The sequence below is a fragment of the Apostichopus japonicus genome, chromosome 11 (assembly GCF_037975245.1).
Source record: "Apostichopus japonicus isolate 1M-3 chromosome 11, ASM3797524v1, whole genome shotgun sequence".
Lineage (NCBI taxonomy): Eukaryota > Metazoa > Echinodermata > Holothuroidea > Aspidochirotida > Stichopodidae > Apostichopus > Apostichopus japonicus.
The window spans coordinates 22,721,545-22,739,259 of NC_092571.1; the positions used below are offsets into that span (position 1 = coordinate 22,721,545).

A 17,715-nucleotide genomic window follows, 5' to 3' on the forward strand; every position below is an offset into this window, starting at 1 on the left:
CCATCTTTTTTGTCAGAGTATAGCCTACTGCAGGAACAGTGTAATGAGCCTGACTGACCAGATCTGACTGAAACTTTCTTTCTATTGTGAAACCTTGCAATGGATCCATTGTGGGAGAGGGAACTGGGTTTAATACCTGCCCCTAATCCCTCTATTTATTTTATTCCCTAATCCCTCTATTTATTTTATTTTGTGAACATTTTACAATAACGACGAGGCTGATATTAGGGTGTGATTGAATTAACAACTTGCCATACATTTTTTGTAGGCATATGTTGCAAACAACATCCACAAATGATGTTTTATTTTGGAGAAGTTATCTTATAATTTAGTGAACTATTAAGAATGTATATGGCAACACCCAATGTGAGTCTTTGTGAGCGAATTAATCACATCAGCCATACAGAAAATAACTCCCTTCCATTATTTATGACAAATTTATACAGTGGCCAATCACATCATTTTACAAAAATATTGAATTTCATGAAGTCTAAGTTCAGAGTATTACTGGGACACAGGTCATGTAATAGTACCTACAGGTACACTGTATATAGGTCCTTTATTTACTGGAAAGCCGTCAGAACTGGACGTTACAATCGTGTAGTCATCCTGTATAGTGTAGACTCTGTAAGTCTTCCATTGATGGCTTATGGACAGTGGACACTCTTGGTTCATCCAGTAGGGTTTTACCAGCCTGTTTGAATGAACATAGATTAACTACCAGAACTTTCACAATGTTCTCCCGAAATGCAGAATGTATCCATAGGTTTTGGGCTCTCTCACAGGTACCGGATGCCATTGTTTGGTGGCTTTGGAGTACTTCACCATGACCCTGAAAAGAAATCATAACAGGTGGTGGTGATTTGCATATTCTTTAGTGCACCTCCAGATAATCAACACACAGGGTATTTTAACAAATATCTACATATAAAGCTCTAAGGCTGCTCTCAAATCTTGATTGTAAGAACAAACATATTTTTCACATCGAATGATAGACAATGGCTATATATGCCATTCAGCTCACTCATTCAAAATGCTCAATGAACCCTAGCTTAGTTTGGGGGTAAACGACCTTACTATAGTTAGTTCCTCTTTCGTAGACCATGCTGGTAATACCTGTCGCAAATTAATCTGCATACTCAACAGTTTTCTGTTTCATTTTGACAAGTTTCAAGCTGCCTAGAGCTTGGTTCCCGGCTGTTCCTTGACTGTACCTGTCAGTGAGTATCGCCCAATCCAAAATAGTGGCCTTCATCATTTTAAATCTTTGAGTTGGTTTTTCAGCGGAAAATACTGTGTACTGAGAATAACTGAAACCGCCTAGCCTAACTAGTAGTACTATATTCCATAGATCCTACTCTGAGGCTTCGATGAATACCCTAGCCGACCGTGGTGGCTGCAATTCATGATCGTCTAGACTATACAACTAGACTAGGCTCATATCAGATATTCAGGACAAGCCTTTGGCTATATTCACGATATTGTTATTACAGATACTTTAACCAAGTATCCTGACACTAACTAAGACTACCTGAATGTAACTAGTAAGGCCTAACTAACGTTACAGGCCTAGCCCAAAGTGATTATAGCTTGGCCATCAACAGCCTTACCGTAGTTGAATTGGTAATGAAAGTTATTTGACTTACCTAGGCTTTTAAGCTACTTCGACTGCGGGATTGCAACCAACGACCTCCTTCAACGCTTTCCAGTTTTCGAAAGAATCTACCAGAGAGATTTGCCGTCTTGTTTCAATTCCTTCTCCTCCGTTGCTTTGTAGAGCTAGAAACCATTTCGATGTGTATTTCAAATAGACTGTGTCCCGCCCCTATATGCACCTTGTCCAAGCTATTTGTGTAAAGTATAATAATGAAGTGAATTACGACAGCGAGGCAGTGTTACATATTTCATGATTTTAAATCCATTTCAGCTATGTGCTGATCAAATTGTTTTTTTTTAAAGCTTAAAACACCCCCCCCCCCAGTTTTGCACCTATTTTAGGGATTTGGAAATCTTATACTCCTTAAAACTAACCAAAATTACCTCAGCATGATACTACTACTCTCTGGGACCTGACCTGTCTGAGCTTAGTTAGAGGCTCAGAGCAAGCAAACAGCATTCAGAGTCAATGGATGTATACTTGCACAAAAGTTACAGTTAGCTTATCAACAAATGTGTCAATTTAGGGGTATGAAAGAACTTGATAGGGCAGACATTTTGTGGTGAAGTTCTGCTCAACTGTTTGTTTCTTATGCACAGAACAATAAATATTTTGGGATCATTACATTTCTGAGGAACCACACATATCAAAACCACATACAGTTGAGTGATTTGGATTTTTCGTTGATAGACATCGTTTATCAAATTCTTAAGTGAACAAGCGCTAGATGCGAAAGAGTCTTGTTGCTATAGGGAAGATTTGCACACACATTTAGGTGCCATCAAGCGATGCTTCTTTCGGATTCATTGTATAGACCCTTTAAGTTCTAGAAATAAGATTTAAACAGAATGCTTGAAATGATATAGTATTGCTTGTATTATGGGAGTATTTAAACTTAATTATATGAGTTACACGAAAAACATGCAACACATACTCTTCTGCAGTTACAACTTACAGTTACAGCACCTTAAACGATTTTCAGCTCTAGGTTAGGCCTAAATGGACACTCTCTCAATGATCTTGTCTAGAAACTATCAGGGAATAAGTTTTATTATTATCAAAATGGCATAATTAAATTGAGTAATCAGAGCCAACACTCTTCCAACACTAACTGTATCTATATTTGCAATGTAAACTGAAACCAATTGTCATTTAGTGTTCTGTTGAATATAGGATAGTAAATTTCTATAGGCTAGGCTAACTAGGCCTAGTACTAGGAACCTAATTTCGTAAAATCATAGATTATAAATAGAAGCTTAGTGAAACAATACGTGTAAAGCAAAAATTCCTCATGCCATTTCAAAAATGTTCGGACGCAATTCTATAGTAAAGATATCCTTCCCATGGCCTAAGGAAATATCAGTGACTGTCAGGCCTAGGCTACAGTAGGCTAGGTCTGATGTTAGACCTTCAAAAACTAGTTAGGCAATGCGAGGCCTAAGCTAACGATAAATTTCCTATTTAACAAGCTTTAGCAGGTATGGAAAACCGCACTTACTGTTGGATGGTACGTAAATTCAGAAATCGCCGAGAAAGCATCTTGTTGATGTAATCTGAAATTCAACAGAAACAATATTTTACTACTAGAAACTACGAATGTAAATTTTACGTATCGGGGATATGTCCCAACAGTACAGTCTATCAAAGGCAATCATAAGATTTCTGTGCATCGTGTGCCATGGGAATTGAAGATATTAAACCATGCGTGCCGCGCTGCTAAATTACAATTTGGCCTAACCAAGAAAAATACCTGTTTCAGTGTTTTTTCTTTTGATATTAGTAATATTCAATCTCGCGTTTACAATTTCATAGGCTGATAACACAGCATCAACAACAAAATTTCCAAGTAAGAAAAATGGTGTTTTATTCAAGTTCAAGTTTTTAGCTCAAGGAGGTGTGTCTGGCATGGGGCCAATCAAATGACGTGTTGTGGACGGCACCACTACCGGCACATGATCAGCTGATTTTTAAAATGCATTGTATAATTCATTGTAAATAAGATAGTCATGGTTACGATTCGTAAGCACACGTAGTCTTGGGAAAAACCTTTGACTTATCAGGGTCATGGTAAACGATTCAGTCCGTCATTATTTGGATCCAGGACATGGTTGGATTCCGGTATGAATTTAAACATTGGCGCAACCGCAACCACGTATGTCTATACTTCGGAATAAAACAAACGGGGGGGGGGGGGGGGTAAACTAGTAAACCCCGGAAAGTCAAATAATTTTTTTTAAAAACCCCATTGTTAAGTACATAAATATTACATTTATGCGCGGAAGACCTATTCCAAGTGAACAGTTGGAAAGTTGCAACATTGTTTCAAAAGTTTCAAAATATAGGCACAATTAAGCCGTGTGTGTTGGGGGGGGGGGGGGTGAGTACCTCGCTCTGGCTATTTTATACGGTGTACATCGGTCATGCTGAGCATATATTCTATCATCCCGGTCCATTCATCTCAATGAGAAACTGAAACTATAAACGGTTCGAGTCACTCCAAGATTAATGTATGTCGTCCAGTTACAGAGTTGTTGACAATTGGCAATTCATAATCATGGTCGTTAAATATGAATGTAAGAGACTGACTTCGGCCAGCTTGCGGCTTTGATAAGCCAATCAGGCTTCTTCGCGAGTTCCTGCTTGCAGGAGGATCTAATAAACATACATACATAAAAGCGAGGCCGTATTCACCAGGCGTGGATCCATCGAGGGTTATAGTTAAACAACCAAGTTCCCTTTTTTCATCCCCTGGACAAAAGACAGGGTTGACTCTCCCCACCCCCCCCCCACCCGTCTTCCGTTTAAAAAAATCCACCATATGCAGGCGCGTATCCAGGGGGGCGTTGGGGGCGCGCGCCCCCCGGGTAAGAAAAAGAGGAGAGAAAAAAAATAGTAGAAAAAGGAAAAAAGAGGGGAAAAAAGAGGAGGAGGAGAGGAAGGAAGGGAAAAGAAAAAGAAGAAAAAGGAGAAAAAGAGGGAGTAGAAGTAAAACGCCAAGACACCGGGAGAGAAAGAGGAACAGTGACATCATTACAGCGCTGGTCCCTATTATATACACAGGGTAGCCAGTGACGGATCAAGGATTTCGGAAGGGGCGTTTGCCTCACCCTACCCCTTACACCGACAACTCCATTTTTGACGTTTCCATTTTTCCTCTCTCACTCATGATCTATATATATACTATATATGGTCTATCATAACGCGTGTGTGTGTATACACGCCTTAAACAATTGGAGAATTGTGCTATGAAACCAACTATGGCTGGTCTCGAACTCGACCGTGTCGTCGGGGAACATGACGCATTTCGGGAAGGGGGCGACCGCCCACCCCCCCCCCCCCTTCAGCATATTTTTGTTTATGATATCGCTAGTAATTTCAAAATAGAAAGTGCTTAGATGCAACTTAAAAGGCCTGGGAAGTGTTGTTTCCAGCAATCTGGGAAGCATTTTTGGCCAAAATTTACTTGTACGCTTCGCGCCAACAAATGGTCCTGGGTAGTGCCATTTCCAGCGATCTGGGAGGCATGTTCGGCCAAAATTTTCTTGTACGCTTCGCGCCAAGTTATGGTGGCGCTACGCTTAGATAATTTGCCTACAGGCTTCCTCGCTACGCGCCTGTTCGAATTTTGAAGCAAACAGCAGATATCACATCATATTAGTGAGCATGAAATTGGCGTTCCAGGATGAACAGCCTCAAAACTCTCCGACTTACCCAAAAAAATATCCAAAATTTTTCGCGCGCGCAGCGCGCGTTCAACATGTTAATGTCAATATCATATAAGCAAGCGTCGGTTATTACATCGCATGCCATCGTCTACCGTACGGTCCGTGAAAGTTGCGCAGTGTACCGCGGGATGCTAATGTAAACGACGAAATGTCTTATGTAGATGGAGAAAAAGGCATGGAGGTCCAATTATGTCAAAACTCTCTTTTACATAAGTAATGGCGAATTAGGGGCTGCAGCCCCCCCCCCCCCAGCCTCCTACGCCTATGTGTGTAGTGTTCGGTTCAAGGAAATATCTGCTATTTTTTCATTTCCTTCAACCAAGTTTTATAATAGCCGCTATAAGAGGTGTCAATATTTCTACACCAATAAATTAACTGTGTCGGAATTTTCCAAAATTTATGACCAACATTCTTCATCACACTTCCCTCTACTCGTGCAATTTGGACCGGTCTGTTAGGGGTTCAACGAGGTTTTTCTATATTGGTTGTCCATAGATGAAATTTTTTGCAACATTATGGGTATGTTTTCAAGTGAGTTTATTCACGAGAAATGTGAATTTTCAATTCTCAACAAATAATGGGCTTGGAACCTTGAAAAGTGGGCCTGACGGATATTGTGGGCCGCGACGTAGAATCACCTACAAAAGCAATCATCCACAGGACATGCGATGAGGTCGAACATGATTTGTGACTACTGACAATCTTCAAAAAGGTTATGGATGGAAAAAAAACTATAGGGAAATACTTGGTTCTCAGGCAAAAGTGTACATCTGGTTGGTCATTTTCAAGCCCGAGAAGTACCATTTCCGGTGATCTGGGTAATATCAAAACCAGAAATTTTCTTGTACGCTGCGCGCCAACCGATGGTGGCGCTCCGCTTAGATAGTAATTCGCGCCCCCCCCCCCCGGGTTAGAAAATCCTGGATACGCCCCTGATATGCCTGTAACAGTGAGGGATAGATATACTCGAGGCTATAGAATACGTATTTAATTGGCAATTCCTACCAAACATATTCCTTCCATAGATGTTAAAGAGGCTATAACATTTAGAAATATAGATTCTATGGGGCTATATAGAGCTATGCTATATAGCATACGTATTAAACTGGCAATTCCTACTCAACATATTCCTTCCATAGATGTTAAAGAGGCTATAACAGTTAGAGATATAGATTCTATGGGGCTATATAGAGCTATGCTATATAGCATACGTATTAAACTGGCAATTCCTACTCAACATATTCCTTCCATTGATGGTAAAGAGGCTATAACAGCTATAGATATGTATATATACTATGGGGCTATATAGAGCTATACTAGAGGCTATAGCATACGTATAAAACTGGCAATTCCTACCCACCATGATTCCTACCATATGTGGTATTTAGGCCATAGAGGTTAGAGCTATAGCCTATGGCCCGCTATATAGAGCTAGAAGAGGCTCAGTGGGACTATATAACTACATATAGAGAGCTATAGAGCTACGGTGGCTATAGAGGCTATAGTGCAGGGTAGCTCTATATATATATATATATATATATATAAATATACATATATAGCTATCAGAGACTATATAATAGTAGAGCTATAGAGCTACTGATAGAGGATATATATATAATCGAGGCTATAGAGGCTAGAGTTATATAGAGGCTATATAAGCTAGAGCTATAGAGCTAATAGAGGATATGGGGGTTAGAGCTATATAGGGAGATGTATATAGAGCAAATAAGGTCATGGAGCTATACGAGAGCTATATAGAACACTACTGAGTTGAAATTGAAACTGAAAACTATTTATTTCCACCATAACGTAAACAAAGTGAACATAACATTTGAATATACAATACAAATACATTCCATAGGAATTAAACAATTGATATATACAAATGATGTGAAGTGGGTAGACATGGCAGAAGCAGAGCTTATCGAGGCCTGCAGGCCCACAACAAAACACACACACACACAACCCCCCCCCCCCCAAAAAAAAAAAAATACACCTAAACATAGGAAAGAAACTAGAAACTATACAGACCGTTTTAGTAGTTTGTAAAAGTGACGTTGAACTACTGACCTGGGTATCTAGGGTATTCCAAAACCTAGGACCAGTATATCTAACAGTTAGTTGTGAAGTTGCAGAATAGGTTAGTTCACGAAATAAATTTGATTGCTGTCTGGTATTATGGTCATGAATTGTATTAGTAGGAGTGAAAAAAAAAGATGAAAACTTAGTTGGAAGCTAGCATTCCCACCACTTGAATATAAATATACCCAACTGATAATGATAAATGTCAAAAATTGTCAGTAACTTAAACTCACTAAATAAATGGGAGGTATGATCACGATAAGATGCATTACAAATTATTCTTACAGCTCTTTTTTTGTAGGATAAAGAGGGAGTTTACTTTATTGGAAGAAGAATTTGCCAAGGATATAGCACAATAATGAAGATGCGGAATTATTAAAGCGTTATCAATTTATTTTATGATTTAATTTTATACATGACACCTACAATTCTAGCAACATAAGTTTGTACTTTATGAATATGTGGCTTCCAATTCATATGATTATCAATTATCACACCAAGGAATTTAGTATAGTGCTAACACTACAAATCAGCTGATTATCAATCTTTATATTTATATCACAGACTGCTTTTTGGTAAGGACGAAAAATCATCAAGTTTGTTTTATCAATGTTTAAAGATAATTTATTAGCCCGAAACCAAACAGATACTTTTTTTAGTTCCTGGTTGACAATCGCTGAGCCATGTTGTCAATTTTTGTGACTGAAAAAATATGAGTGTCATCGGCAAATAATATGAAAGAAAGAATTGTTGAAGTTGGCTGAATATCATTAATATAAATGAGAAAAAGTAGAGGACCAAGAACAGACCCTTGGGAAACTCCACATGTAATTGAACTCATGGTGGAAGAGCTAGACTTAAAAGTTACAAACTGTTGTTTATTACTCAGGTATAGCTATAGACAACCAACTTAAAGCAGTCCCTCTAATATCAGAATGAGACAGTTTTCTTAAGAGGGTAGCGCATCCATAGTAAAATGACAAATCCTACCGAACATGTAGCCGATAGCTTGGACAATTAGGGCACTAAATCATGGCTATATATACTCACCATGACCATTTAGCGAGAGAGCTGGTTTCACCCAAAGAATGTCTAAAATACATGACAGGACCAATTCCGCAGTCTGATAGTTATACACCAGTACATTATGATATGTTGTTTATTAAATCCTCCTCCACATCAAAGCATAACAAATAATGACAATAATGGTGATTGTATATGAATGCCAAAAATGTCACAACAGTACCGTACTGTGCCCATTTAGGCTGAACACTGAATATCGGTAACCGTTAAGGCCCCCAACCGGCGGTTCCAATACAACCATGGTCAAGACAGGGAAAGGATTTCACGAGTCAGTACCGTAGCCCTTTAAAATTGATCATGAACAGGAACCTGACTTGGGGAGGGGGGTGGGGGGGGTCAAACAAGAGCCCAAAAGGGGAACTATGGTTCCTTGCTGAGTAGAACATTAAAGTGGTGTATGTCATCACCCAATATCATAGTTGATCAAATGAATACATAGTACCAAATTCACACAAATGGAAAGGTATACCAAAGCTGTCCCTCCATGTATAGTTAAGTTATTGCTATGTCCAACTTGAGCAGGCAAAATTGTTGGCTGAAAACTACTTGGTTCCCCAATAAGTCATGGTTTGCACACTGTTCATTTGAGGATCCAAAAGTTCCTGACTTTTCCATGACTTTCAAGGATATATTTGTAAAATGCATGACCTTTCACCCATAATGCTTGTTACTTTGAATACTAATTTTTCTCGCGAGGTAAGATCAACCTGTATTTCCATAAACATGCATTTGAGTTGGAAATCAAATTTAAGCCCACCCGACCCAAAAATGGTCCCGGGTTTTTTTAGGGCCCAGATGTTCCCAAATAATTTAGGCCTACATATACCAGCTATTAATCAACAACTGTGTTAACCAAGTTTGGCTAAAATCCGACTTAAAATTGCGGAGTTATTGCAGATTTGTTCGCACACACCCTCGCACACTGAAACACCCAGTGACAGAGTGCAGTGACCTCATCCAGGGTGCTCCTGACCAAATGAGATGCGAGCGGGTTTTTTTTTTTTTTTTGTGCTGGCTGTGAGAAGAGCAACCAGATGGGAGTGTATTGCATCAATTCAGGTCACAGAACTGCAATTAATTATGCTATAGTTTGGTTTTATTAGGTAGAATCCCTGCGCACTGGAGGGTTGATAATTGTAACGTTGCCAAATATGACACTACTGACTCTGCTGATATATGTTTTGTGAATAAACTTTATGGATCTATTATGCCATTAATTGAATACGATAATTGAAGCTGGGTTAACAAACCGGCTTCAATTATTGGACTCCCCCCCCCCCCGACCCATTGTTTCCGTCAGCATGCATGGCGCTGCCGATGAAATTGCATGGCTCACATATATATTTGTCCCAAATTAACGCTTTGCTGTTACGCAGACAGATGTGACCCTAAATCTTCCTGAACGGTTTCGCCAAATTGGTTGTTGACCAAAGGAATATATGTTCAAATCGTATATTAGCTCCATGAAAGAGCATCCATACTCACCGCGGTCGAAAGCCGAAATGTGTTCTGCGTCCGGTGTCAGCATATGAACCAAGTTTATTGGATGATTATACGCATAGAACAGTGAACGCGTATATAGATATTGATGCGATGTTTATTCTCTACGCTTTCAGTACCCACACGAGTTACGCTACGGATTTCGGTTGTAAATATATATATATATATATATATATATATATACATTATATTGACATTATATATTGACATTTTATATTATACTTGACATTATTGATATCATTGACATTATATATTGATTGACATTATGGGACTCTTTTCTACTGGTTTGTTGTATACGTATTGATTTCACTCGGTAAATGTTGCCTTCGTGTAATAAAAGTAATAAGGGTAAAATATACCAATATTTAATTACGACACGACATCTAGTTAGCGGCACAATATTTCTATTCCCAGACTTATGAAACAGCAAATTTCATAATTAATTTTTTAAAAATATATAAAAAAAACTACTGATATATATGCGGGTATGAATTTACAAATTAATTCTCATCCTTATTAGACAAAGAGAGATCACACGCGGTTGAGCCGACATCAGGTATAGCTTTTTGTCTTCGGAGAATACGGTAACTAATTCATATTAAAAGGTAAACGCAAGGAAAACATTTTCATACGATACTTTGACCAGTGAAAAGCTTTGCTATAAATATGTATACATTACCATAATTTTCAGCTCTAACTTAAAAAAGCAATCGTATTTTATATAGCCCTATATATACCTACTATTATATTCTCTGTCACATGCATGTGCCTATATTCACAGCGTTTCTTGTTAAACAATTCTGGCCGTTTTGTTTGACATTTCGGTCCTAGCATGAAGTTATTCATTTACTTCGAATGAAGAGCTCTTTTAAAACTTTTGTCTGAGTGAACTATTTGCTCGTTCTCTAATTTCTGTGCCTAATAAGCTAGTTTTTCATATAAACAAATATTTTTGTTTACCTTTTACATGTTGTTACGTATATATGTCGTCAGTGTATACTTGGCGTTACATCTTTTTTTTGTTTTTTTGTTGCAGAGGTATATTCAAAATGGATCTCATCAAAGATGGCTGGTTTATGGAGACTAACTCGTTATGGCCTGGTATGGCGATGTGTCTGAAAGTGGACGAAATACTTGCACACGTAAAGAGTCCATATCAAGATATACTGGTGTTCAAGAGGTCAGTTCAGTATAATTAATTTTGGATACTTAATTTGTATACTTAATTTGGATACCTAATTTGTATACTTAATTTGGATACCTAATTTGTATACTTAATTTGGATACTTAATTTGTATACTTAATTTGGATACTTAATTTGTATACTTAATTTGGATACTTAATTTGTATACCGTACTTAATTTGTATATATTTTGGACTTAAATAAAAACTATTCCTTTCATAACATGTTGGCTAACCGTATAAGAAGATGCCAATGAGTATCGTTGTGGAAATATGATATTTGAAGGTGGCAAGAAAAAAAATTCTTGTGAGAGTTTTGCTTAGTGATGATCAATATTTTAGCTTCAAGCAAATATATAAAATATAAATATATATATAAAAATATAAAATATGGAAGGGAAGGGAAGGGATGGGATGGGAAGACAAGACAAAGGAAGGGAGGGCAAGGGGATGATGGGAAGGGAAGAGAAAGGAAGGGAGAGGATGGGATGGGAAGAGGAAGGAAGGGAAGGGAGGTCAAATGGATAAATTCGGAGGCCAACGAATCAATGAAACGTAAAACGTGGAAGATCGTTGGGTCGAGCCAACGGCCGGCTATATTCAGGTGGGTTTATCCTCCAGGAGAAATCACCTATTTGAAATTGCATTTCATAATTATGATAAAATATTCAAAAAAAGTTTAAATTGAATATAGCCACGCTACGTGAAGTGTAATTTATCTATTTTCCTCACGGTCTGCATACACGTGCATGTAAAGCTGCCTCTTTAACGTCGTAACCTAACTGCCGTTCGTCCAAGCCGGCGATATTATTTATGTCAATATACAGTTATACAGGCTAACTTTATAGGGACACAGCCTACTTATAAAGTGCATTTTATATACGTGAAAAAGTAACATCAAGTAGAAGAAATAATGAAAAAAAAGGAAAGAAATGGGAAAAAAATTAAACCTGCTCTCGGACACTAAAACTAAATAATACTCCATCTCTTTAAATAGTTGTGAAGTAACCATTATACGAGTCTTCTCATAATATGTTACGTATATACATGTGAGATTATAGCACTTGTTTACGTTAAACTAATCGGCATATACAATGCACTATTCTTATACATGAAAACTTGTACTATACCGATATATCGCGTATGCCATATTGTATCGAAAAGACCCCATAAACATCAACATAAAACCTGCGCCATATCAAAATAATTTCGCATAAACAGTAATTATATATATATGAAAACACCAACAATACATGCTTTACATTCTTAATTCTGGTTCAATTCTTCACTTATGGTTCCATGTGTTGAATTACTTAGTACATTTTGGATCAATTCGTAGGCCTATAGTATACAATTAAATTAGTATTTTGGTAGGGAAACAATTCCTCAATTTTCATAGTAAATGAGTGAGCACACAAGTGTACCATACACACTAGTCAACCATGCAGGCCTATACATATTTTACTCAATATGATACATATTGTGATCATTCATAGAGAATGTTGAATAAGACCAGATAATTATGATTTATTCATGATAACGTTGGATTTTGTATGTATTGTTACGATGCAATGCGGACACTGCAGACTTTGTCAATTTTGTTTAGATTGGCAATATTTCTGAGCAGTTTATCCATTTGTTTGTGCGAAAAATGTAAGACTTTGCGGGCGGGATAACGCTGCAATTTAATTTCCTCGCATCACTTTTTTCTTCCTTGCCTTATGCTCCTTCTTAGCAGACATGGTTGTAACAATGTTAAAAAGTAAATTTGTTTTGAAACAATGCGACACATGATCATGGCATGGTAGGTCAGGCACGGCGGAACGGGAAAATTATTGGGGGGGGGGGGCTAATGTGTGGAGACTATCTAAGCGGAGCGCCACCATCAGTTGGCGCGGAGCGTACAAGAAAATTTTGGTTTTTTCAAACCCCCATGATGGCCGGAAACGGCACTTCCCGAGTGTTTTATGCTGCGAATAACTAGCCCTAAAATTATTACACCTATATAGTATACGTGTGCATCGGACAGATCGACAAGTATGCATTGAAAATGGGCAGATGCACGTTCGGAGCCTTGGTAAACATTGGGGGGGGGGGGGGGGGGCTTATCATGCATTTGCCCCTCAACTTTTTCATTGGGGGGCTGAGCCCCCCAAGCCCCCCCCCCCCTGGTTCCGCCGCCACTGTGGTAGGTGCGATCAATGACCAGTGTTTCCACATTTCAGAAATGAATTTCCCGAATTGCGCCGCTATATACATATCCTGAAATCCGGTGACTATTTCCCGAAATAGACTGATTCAACAGATTTACAATTACGTACGGAAGCGTAGAAGGGACATTGCATTGACGAATTACGAACTTGACAAAACGACAATTTTCTGCAAATTGACAAGTTGTCGAGATGGTAACGTGACAAAATTCAGAAAATTGACGTTTTGACGAGATAACGGATCTCGTCAATGCAGCAATTTTCTGCAAATTGACGAGTTGCACACTTACTACCATCTCGACAAAACGACAAAATTCAGAAAATTGACGTTTTGACGAGATAACGGATCTCGTCAATGCATCAATTTTCTGCAAATTGACGAGTTGCACACTTACTACGTATACCATCTCGACAAGATGACAAAATTCAGAAAATTGATGCATTGACGAGATCCGTTATCCCGTCAAAACGTTAGAAAACGTATAGCAGCGTTTTGGACAAAACCGCTGATAAATTACGTCTTAGCGCAGGCGTCCTGGCTGCCGGAATGCATATCGTAAAATATAACATGTTTTCTTGCAGTAAAGTTAACCGTGTACTCGTTACTGCATTAGCATGAATAAAGGCTTAACCCAAGACACACATAACGTATACACAATAAATACTCTCTTAACATAACATATATGTATACGCTTATTTTGTTTGTTTGCTTCAAAGCACAAATCACGGAAATGTTCTGGTTTTGGACGGAATAATCCAGTTTACCGAAGCTGACGAATTCTCTTACCATGAAACCATGTCTCACGTTTCGATGAATTCACATCCAGCCCCTAGAAAGGTAAAGACTCCACATCTGTGTATGCTTTACGTGATAGGATACGGGCACCAAAATCAAAACATTTATAACCGAACTGACATACCCCCGCACGATGAACCTCCTGAGTGGATCCAGAGAGGGGACCACAGGAAACTCCCTCGCCCCCCCCCCCATTTCCCTAGTGAAATTGATTTTCTTACTGTAAAATAGATACAAAAATTCAATTTGTACATAATAAGAAGGTATCATATAAGCAGTGGGCATATTGTAAGCAACGCTTCACGCGTGTGCATTTCTAATAGTTTTACCGATGCTTTCTTGAGCATCGACATATCGGTAGTATATTGAGACATCTACTGAAAATTGACTCCGAATCCTCTACCCCCACTCCTCCCCTTTAATAATTTTACCAACTATAGTTTTATAGGAGTTACAAGGCTTTGAAATGGGTAGCCAATGGTTCGACTCGACCGTAGCATATCTCAATATTAACAGCCTCCCCTCTTTGTTTATTTACAATACAGGTACTAATTGTCGGAGGGGGCGATGGAGGGGTAGCTAGAGAGGTTTTGAAACATCCAGAGGTCGAAGAAGTTATCCTGTGTGAGATAGATGAGGTATATATCTTGTCGATTGGTATAACTGTACTTTTAAATTATGTTCCCAAGTTTTCCAATTTATTCAAAACCAAAGTTCATAACCATCTGCATTTCATCTCTCTGTCTCTCTATCTCTATCTTCTCCGGTTTGTAAGAATATTCCTTCAAAATCGATATAAAAAATATTACATATGTCAACCGTCGATGAACTTTCATCATTTCTTTCATATCCATTCAGAAGGCCAATTTTTTTTTTTAAATGTTATCTTATCCTTTTGTGCCCCGTTTGCATCCACAGAAAGTTGTAGAAGTATGTAAGAAGCATTTTCCTTCTTTAACATCTTCGGCATTCAGCAACCCAAAGTTGAAAATCATTTTCGCTGATGGCCTCGAATTTATAAGAAAGAACACAAATAGATTTGACGTCATCATTACTGATTCCTCTGACAATGTTGGTGTGGCTACTCCGCTTTTTGGAGAAGAATACTACAAACTCATGAAGTCAGCCTTAGCAACCGGAGGCGTCGCCTGCTCTCAGGGTAAATCCATTTTGCGTATGGGTGAAGTATATATAGGGTTCAGTCGTACATATATATTATTCAGTTACAACAAAATGAAATAGTTCACCACGTATGCGGAAGAGCAATGTCTGTATCGGGCAATGTTAACTACAAACTCACCGTAACCGGCGATGATTGAAAAAGTGAATCTGGTGGGAAGTCGGTGCTACGATGATAATCTTATAATGTTTCTAACCCCCCCCCCCCCCCCCCATTTTCGATCCGTCCACTCGCCCCTCGTCATGCGATAAATCTCGGCTAAAAATCAGCAACTAGCCGTAGTGACGAAAATATATATTCACTTTAACCAAATGTACACTAACATCTTATAACTATCTGGTAATGCCATCTCTTTGGCACAGCTATATGTCGTAGCTTGGTATTAATCATTAAGAATGCAGGTGCCGCCTTTATGTGATATAATGTATGTGTATGTATCATATGTATTTCAAATTCTGAAACCTGCCGTCTTAACAAGATGGTTAGCCCATCTTCCCAAACGGCAATTTACAGATTGGTCTTTTACATATATCCTTCATAGGAGAATGTTTCTGGTTACATTCCGAATTCATCGCCAAGATGGTCACTCTCTGCCGAGATATTTTTCCTGTAGTGGACTTTGCCGTCTGTTCGATGCCGACATATCCTAGTGGGGAACAAGGCTTTCTCCTCTGCTCCCTTGACCCGGTAAGTAAAGATAACTTTCGTAAAACCTTTAATCAGATAAAGCTATAGTCATCACCATCATCCGTGGCCTATGGTCGACTCTACAAATCAAATATATCACATTTGTTCCGAAATTTGGCAAAAGATGATAGTTATTATGTTTTTAGCTCTTTCTACTTGGTTGGAAATGTCAAATGTCCCCCCCCCCCCCCCAACTTAGTAACAGCCAATTCCATCTCAAGTTAAGTACATGTATCTTATCATATCGCTTCCTGTCTTAGCTATACGAGCCCCGGAAGTTAATCCGATATTGTTACCAGGAAGCTGGAACATGATATATTACGTAATTTCAACATCGCACGTGTGAACTCACAGACTGATCAGTCGTTAGAACAGGCCTAACCGAAATATTCTCTGCAAAGACTATGCATATTAATGCGATAAACCGATGAACGATGGCGCTGGACTGACAGTTTTGTAGTGACTGAATGAATGAAGCCTAAGTCGATGAAACTGAGCTTCATATCCAAATTTATTTAAAACATAATTATAGTAAATCATAGACAATGAGATCGCTTAAACTGTACTGTTGAAAGAATAACCCAGACCAAAATGAGAGCCTAAGAGAAAACAATTGAAAGGACGGAAACCTGAACGCAATTGTCACATTGTTTTAATATAAAGTTTACATGGCTAAAATCTCGGCCGATTGAATAAAATTTGAAAGCTCTGAAGCCTCTAAAGTCTATACCATACCATACAGCTTCCAGGGTCTCCATGGCGGGCCCCTGGATCACACGAAGATGCATTCTCGCAAAGCGTTCTCGTCAATAACTTGAGTGTGCCCCATCCCTTGCATGAAATCCTGGCTCCGCGCTTGACTTTCCCTACAATATATCAAGTTCATATATTTAGTTGGACTATCCCTTCAATGATATAGCGGATTGAACTCAGGGATAAACCGCTCACTTGGGTTGGGAAACATTCATACCAGTACCATTACGATGGTTTATCGTGTTTGAGAATGGGGCAAATTGCAAAAGTACCTAAAATGACCGAACTATTGTCACGCGCAAAACTTGTCCCCTCACTCGAACTCTTTTGCTCCCTCCTCCACAGCCCCCTGATGAAAAAGTCTGGCTGCGCCAACCGTATCGTGTATTCGTCTTTTACACTCATAAAAGGGTGCGCTTGGGTGGTTAAGGAGAGGGGGTGGGGTTATGGACCTAGATAGGTCACTATTGTCTAAATACAATTATTAACCAGAAACAGTCAGTCTTAATGATTAATTCCAAACAATTCATTTGACAGAAGACTGATTTTAAGATTCCCGTGAGAAAATGGGGTGCAAAGGAGGTCGCAGAATACAACTTGCGTTACTACAACTCTTCCGTACACAGTGCAGCACTGGCTCCACCAGAATGGTTTCGGAGTGTGTTACATGGAGACCACAACTAAATAGCAGTGTGACGCGGGAAATTTAAAGAACGTATTTATCTCATTGGCACCACAGCATATTGTTTTCAAAGGAAAATTACTAATGGTGATGGCGGTATTTCAACAAATAAGGCAGAGCTGTATACGGCTCTGAAATAAGGTCACTATTCCATCAAATGAGGGCGGTATTTCATCAA

General features: G+C 38.7%; 2 protein-coding genes across 5 annotated transcripts in view; one reads left to right on the forward strand and one right to left on the reverse strand.

Annotated features, from left to right (window-relative positions):
• LOC139975610 (delta-1-pyrroline-5-carboxylate dehydrogenase, mitochondrial-like) overlaps positions 1–3,576 on the reverse strand; it is a 22,633-nt gene extending 19,057 nt beyond the window's left edge. The window contains exons 1-2 of the mRNA XM_071983650.1: positions 3,408–3,576; positions 3,156–3,210 (exon numbers count right to left, since the gene is read on the reverse strand). Coding sequence (XP_071839751.1) covers positions 3,156–3,196 — 41 coding nt within the window. The 5' untranslated portion in view covers positions 3,197–3,210; positions 3,408–3,576. The remainder of the gene's footprint in view (positions 1–3,155; positions 3,211–3,407) is intronic.
• LOC139975611 (spermidine synthase-like) lies at positions 826–17,656 on the forward strand. Of its 4 annotated transcripts, none has more exons than XM_071983651.1 (8): positions 826–1,220; positions 10,568–10,652; positions 11,084–11,227; positions 14,157–14,277; positions 14,781–14,873; positions 15,154–15,394; positions 15,957–16,102; positions 17,393–17,656. In XM_071983651.1, exons 3-8 carry the CDS (start codon positions 11,097–11,099, stop codon positions 17,537–17,539), a joined length of 879 nt encoding a protein of 292 aa, XP_071839752.1. In that variant the 5' UTR covers positions 826–1,220; positions 10,568–10,652; positions 11,084–11,096; the 3' UTR covers positions 17,540–17,656. The 4 variants fall into 4 exon arrangements, with proteins under 4 accessions (XP_071839752.1, XP_071839753.1, XP_071839754.1 ...); XM_071983652.1 differs by having other exon boundaries at positions 10,568–10,603; XM_071983653.1 differs by lacking the exon at positions 10,568–10,652.
• The last annotated feature ends 59 nt before the right edge of the window (positions 17,657–17,715 follow it).